The 6,245-nt window shown below is 41.0% G+C and overlaps 1 protein-coding gene across 1 annotated transcript in view; it reads right to left on the reverse strand.

The window, feature by feature from the left end:
* Window positions 1-50: 50 nt before the first annotated feature.
* ZDHHC9 (zinc finger, DHHC-type containing 9) overlaps window positions 51-6,245 on the reverse strand; it is a gene marked incomplete at its 5' end in the record, with an annotated part of 14,767 nt that continues 8,572 nt past the window's right edge. The window contains 5 exons of the mRNA XM_010828589.1: window positions 51-385; window positions 786-889; window positions 2,073-2,175; window positions 2,931-2,979; window positions 3,882-4,019. Of these exons, the coding sequence (XP_010826891.1) occupies window positions 217-385; window positions 786-889; window positions 2,073-2,175; window positions 2,931-2,979; window positions 3,882-4,019 (563 nt within the window). The remainder of the gene's footprint in view (window positions 386-785; window positions 890-2,072; window positions 2,176-2,930; window positions 2,980-3,881; window positions 4,020-6,245) is intronic.

The raw sequence follows: 6,245 nt of genomic DNA on the forward strand, positions 1-6,245 counted from the left end.
CTACACAATGAGGTCCGTAAGAGCAGGGACACTGCATGCCTTGTTCATTGGTGTATCCTTAGCACATTGGCTGGCAGAAAATGTTGGAGAAATGACTAGATCTTAATCTATGTCAAGGGCACAAAGATCTTAAGAAAATGTCAGCACAGAAGCAGACACAGGGAAGCTGGAGTGATTGGACACAAAATTGCCTAATTATATCGCTAAGGTATAAATTTAGCCTATACCCTCTATCACTGAATCAGTCTTAAAGTCTAAAAGCTTTAAAAAAAAGTCAGGAACACTTACTGGGCCCTGAGGCAAAAGGCTGGTACTCGCCTCTTGAGTACTGGGGGGTCGACTTCCACTTTCCTCCAGTGGCAAAATACCCCTTCGATCCAGCACACTGAAGGAGATAGCAGAGTTAACAAAACACTTCACATCCACCTGTACATCCACCCACATCTGCTTGCTGTGTGTGCTGGAAAACACAAATCTGCCCTTTGGCAGTCTAGCCTGATCCAAGCACGCACCTCCTGCCTTCCATTCACTTTTTTCTTCCACAAATCATGGAATACCACATTAACAAAGGAATAAACAGATGAAATAAGAATGAAAGGTCATCCCTTCAAAACAACCAGCCTGTGGTCTACGGTTCATGTAAATATGGCACCCAGGGACAATCCCTGGGAAGCCTTCTTTTGACACCAAGAGGCCATGTTCAGAAGAACGCATCAGACCAGGTGACAGGATTGGGTCTAACTGCTTGTCCCAAGAGTTCCAGAACCTTCCAGTCCTTTGAGTACCTGGGGGGCAAGGGGCCACACAGCACTTCACAGCAGTTCTTCACAATGTTGCCATGGCTATAGGGATTCTGGACACGATTCTTCCCTGTCCATGAGCCTTTGATCTGCAAGACAAAAGCCAAGGCTTACATTAAACATTATGTTGAAGAACTACATAGAGAATGGGAAGATGGAAAAGTTCTAGAGATGGATGGTGGCAATGGTTGCACAACAATGTCAATGTACTAATGCCAATTAATTGTACACTTAAAAATGGTTTAAGATGGTGCATTTTATGCTATATGTCTTTTACCACAATAGAAAAAAAATATATGCATAGCCATGGAAAAATATTCACAATAGAGTTGAAAATGTAGATACCTGAGTGTTATATATTATTTCCATTTAAAAATACATAATATTCATGTCAATGTATGGCAAAACCACTACAATATTGTAAAGTAATTAGCCTCCAATTAAAATAAATAAATTTATTTAAAAAAAGAAAAAAAAATCCAGACTGGAAAAAAACATAATATACTCACATAAACAAACATGGGAACAAGTCTAGACAAGTCTAGAAGACTATAGACCATACCATAACAATGGTGAGGCCTAGGAGGTAAAATTAGGAGAAGGCAATGGCACCCCACTCCAGCACTCTTGCCTGGAAAATCCCATGGACAGAAGAGCCTGGTAGGCTGCAGTCCATGGGGTCGCTAAGAGTCGGACACGACTGAGCGACTTCACTTTCACTTTTCACTTTCATGCATTGGAGAAGGAAATGGCAACCCACTCCAGTGTTCTTGCCTGGAGAATCCCAGGGACAGAGGAGCCTGTTGGGCTGCCGTCTATGGGGTCGCACAGAGTCAGACACGACTGAAGCAACTTAGCAGCAGCAGGAGGTAAAATTACAGGGACTTATTAGCTATTTTTTGTTTATCTGTAGTTTCTGATTTTCTACAGTAAATATGGATTAATCAGTAAGTTTTTAAAAGCAAGGATGTAATTCAATGCAACTATCCCTCTCCATTCCAAACCCAGTTAGTTAACTTTTACGGACGTATGAACGTTTGAAGACCTTGTGCGCACCCAACGATTCAACCTCTTCTTCCTCATTCCCTATAGGCATTCAGCTCCAAACAAAGCAGTCTGCTTGTTCTTCTACACATCTGGTTTAACCATCTCCCACACCTGGCTTCTGCCTGCCTCAACCTCCCAGGCCCTGGAGACAGTTCTCTAGCAGGTAATTAGAGAATAGGCTTTTGGTACAAGCATATGTGATGAGGAGAGGAAAAGCTGACTCACGTCTTCATTGGTTGTCTGGTTGAGAGCCACAAGGAAAGTGTGGAATCCAGTCAGTCCCACGACGGACCAGAGCGTGAAGAAGCAAATGAGTACTTCTAGAACAGTGAGGTGCTGTTAAGGAATGTTGAAGAAGCCACACCAGGGGACTTAATGCCTTGGCCCATGCTCATGGCACCAATAACACCATCTTTAGCCCTTGGAACATACATCACAAATATATATCCATTTATAACAATGGATGAATTCTAAACTCACTGGCTCTATCCCTCACGAAAAGTAACAGACTCCTGTTTATACACTACAAGGAGCTCTCTAACAGATTTAGTGTATTTAGACGTTTGTCTGTTTATTCATCATTGGCTCTTTGAAAGGGACATTTAGGAGGGGTCCAAAGCAAAACAATGATGGTCATCTCTGCCACTGGAAAACAAACTCTATAAACAAAAAAATTGGTGGGAAAAAAACCAGAATGTGATTTCTAGAAATCCCAATTGAATCTCCTTCTCAGAAATGTAACTGCTGTACAAAATAAGCCTTAGCTGTAACAGGAAGGTGGGACTTCTAGTGACACAAGAGGTCTATTGAGAGCAAAGTACAGCCCACTAGAGAAGGCACAGCTGAGCCTGGGATCAGAAGGACTTGGGAGGGAAGCAGTGGAGACAAGGGTGAAAAAAGACCTCCCTTTAAGCCCCAGCCATTTTCCATTCTGGTTGCTACCACTAAGACTACATTTTTCAATTTTAGACATTGGCACTCTCTGACGTCTGAAAAATGAGATGGTGGAGAACTGCAGACAGAAAGCACGCTGAAAAGTAGTTTAAGAGGGCTGCACAGGGACCTACTGCCAGGGGAGGATATGTTCCAGGAGTTTCTTTCAATGTCTCCAGGAAGCCAATTTTCAAGGATTCTGTGAAATTGGGAGGAGGAGTAGAAAGAAAGATTAGTAACTTCAGTAAAAAATACCCACATACTCTAGTGCCTACTCACCTTCTTCCCTCCCTATCCTTGTTACAAGCTGGCAAGATATAAGCCCTCATTCAGGTAAGGGACTCACCTGCAAGCTGGTGCTTTCTTGACTAAAGGGTTCACCTTTCCAATGCAGGACCCAACACGACTAGAGAGTCAGCCACAAGCCCAGCATCTGGCTCCCCTCCCTTCTCCCTAACCTCCAGCTACGGGCATGGAGGGGGAAAATGCATTCATAGGTGAAAGAAACCAGATATCCAAGAAAAATCCTCTGTTTTCACCAATCTATAGCTCTCCACTGTTCAAAACCCAGCTCAGAACTCATCTCTTCCCAGGGAGCTACCCTGAGGAAGACCACTCCTATAACTCCACATCCTGTCTGTTCTTGGGTTGCTGGATGTGTGGGGGTGTGTGCACGTGCACAAGTGTGTGTTTTCTATCTTCTGAAGCAGACCATGAGCCACTAAAAACATTTCTCTGGTATAACCCCTTCTACCACCTCGCACCAAGCAGGTCTTATGAGGCAGAAGAGAGGACACATACACCAAAAGTACATCCCCAACCTTTGAGATCACCTGGGACATGCCAGGTGCTCTAGGGACAAACCAGTAATTATGGTCCTGATCCCCAGCAGAGGGCCACTGAGAAGGCCGACATGCTCAGTAAATCCTGAGGTTTGGAGCTCTGCTCAGGAGCAGACAGTGGTGCTCACTTCTAACTGGTCCTAAGGTGCCTTTGCAATGGGAAAGTCCCCCCAGGATATGGAACCACTCCCCTAAGCTGTCTTCAAGTCTTCTCCCCCCACCCACCCTTCCACCAACAGACACTGCCCTGTATACTCACTGAGGGCCACATAGACGATGTTGAAGGCGAAGACATAGATCGTGAGGAGGGAGAGAGACAGGATGAAGAGGTAGAAGTAGCGGTAGTTCCTCTTTCCAACACAATTCCCCACCCAGGGGCAGTGATGGTCGAAGCGTTCTGTGGGAGAAAGAGAGAGTCCAGCACCAAAGCCTCCAAGATGAAGCACAACCCTACCATCCACTTCATACCTAATTCCCAGACCCCTAGGATCCTTGTGTACTGCAACTGTAAAAAATACTGGTTTTTACTTTTTGCAATGTTTTCACAGCCATCTCCTTCGATCCCCACAATCACCCTGGAAATTAGGCAAAAGAAGATGTTCTTTTCTCCATTTTACAGATAAGGAAACTGGGATACTGAGGGGTTAAGTGATCTGTCTCACCGTCAGTTAACAGCACAGAGCTTGTTTTTCCAAAGAAAAGTCTTGGTACGTGAGTCTACTAAGTGCAGGAAGAATAAATCGGTATAAATAGCCAAGGAAATTTTGAAAAATGAGTAGTGTGGTTTTTCTTAAACTCCAGTTAGTAAAAAATTATACACCTTCAACAGTGTGGCATAGCTTAATGGAATGGAAATAGCCCAGAAATAGAATAGATGTCTGGGAAAAGCAGTGCTACAAAACCAGTGGTGAAAGGCAGTATCATTCCATAAACAATTGGTTACTTGACTGAAAATAAGGTTCAATCTTTTTTCCTCACACTATTTATCAAAAGTAATTCCAGATGAATTAAAGAGTTAAATGTAAAAACAAAGTGAAACCTTAAAATAACCAAAAATACTAGGTGAACATTTGTCTCCTGAATGGAGAAGGGTTTTCTAAGCATAAAAGTAATGGAAAAAAACACAGATGACAAAGAAATTATTTGACTTCATACACTTTAAAAAATATTTCCTATATCTTAAAAATACTATCAGGAAAATTAAAGAGGAATAAAACCCAACAGGAATATATTTGAATTTTGAAACTTAGTGTATTAAAAGTCCTTATAAATCAATTATTAAATACAAATACTCCTTCAAGAAAATAGTCAAAAAGCAAAACAGTTAATAATACCACATAAACATATATTTAGTCTTCTGATTCATTAATAAGCCAGTGCAATACTAATACAACAATAAGAAAGTTTTTGCCTATCAAAATAAGGTTATATAAAATAATATTCAATGCTAGTGAGAACAGGGTAAAATGTATAATATACTTTTTGTGGAACTACAAATTGAGAGAACCTTTCTGGAAAGCAATTTGGGCACATGTATCAAGAGCCTTAATAATGTTCACATCCCTTTGGCAGAATAAATCCATTTTCAGTAATTTTTTACAAGGAAATAGAGAAGGGCACAGAAATTTAGGGTCAATACTTTTTCATTAAATTTTTTATTGTGGTAAAATATATAAAACATACAATTTTCCATTTTAACCAATTTTAAGTGTAAAATTCACTGGCATTAATTACATTTACAGTGTTGTGCAACCATCACAAATACTTATTTCCAAAAATTTTCATCACTCCTAAACAGAAACTCTGTACTCATTAAGTAGTAACTTTCCATTTTCCCCTTCTCCCAGCCCCTGGTAACCTCTAATCTTCTTTCTATCTCTATGAATTTGCTTATTCTAGATATCTCACTTAAGTGAAATCATACAATATATGGCCTTTTGCGTCTGACTTCTCTCACCCAGCATGTTTTCAAGACTCATCCATGTTGTAGCATGTATCAGCACTTCATTCCTCCTTATGACTGAAAAATATTTCATTGTATCGCTATACCACATTTTTGCTTATCTGTTCATTTGTTGAGGGACACTTGGATTGCCTCCATCTTTTGGCTATTGTGAACACTGATGTACAAATATGTTTGAGTTTCTGTTTTTCAGTTCTTTTTGGTATTGCTATGGACAGAATTGTGTCATCTCCCTCCTCCCTAAAATTTATATGTTGAAGCCCTAAGCCCCAATATGACTATATTTGGAGATATGTCCTCTAAGGAGATAACTAAAGTTAAATGAGATCATAAGGGTGGGGCCCTAATCCAATACAACTGGTAGCCTTATAAGAAAAGGAAGTGACACCAGAAGTATGTGAGCACAGAGAAAAGGCTAGATGAGGACACAGCCAGAAGGTGGCCACCTGCAATCCTCACCAGAAATCCACCCAGTTGGCTCTGTGATTTTGGACCACTAACACCCAGCACTATGACGGAATTAATTTCTCTTATTTAAGTTACTCAGTCTGTGGTATTCTGTTATGGCAGCCCAAGCACACTAATACAGGTATATATCCAGGAGTGGAATTGCTGAGCCATATAATTTTAACTTTTTGAAGAACTGCCAAAGTAGTATTC

The sequence above is a fragment of the Bison bison genome, unplaced genomic scaffold, assembly GCF_000754665.1.
Source record: "Bison bison bison isolate TAMUID 2011002044 unplaced genomic scaffold, Bison_UMD1.0 scf7180017858673, whole genome shotgun sequence".
Lineage (NCBI taxonomy): Eukaryota > Metazoa > Chordata > Mammalia > Artiodactyla > Bovidae > Bison > Bison bison.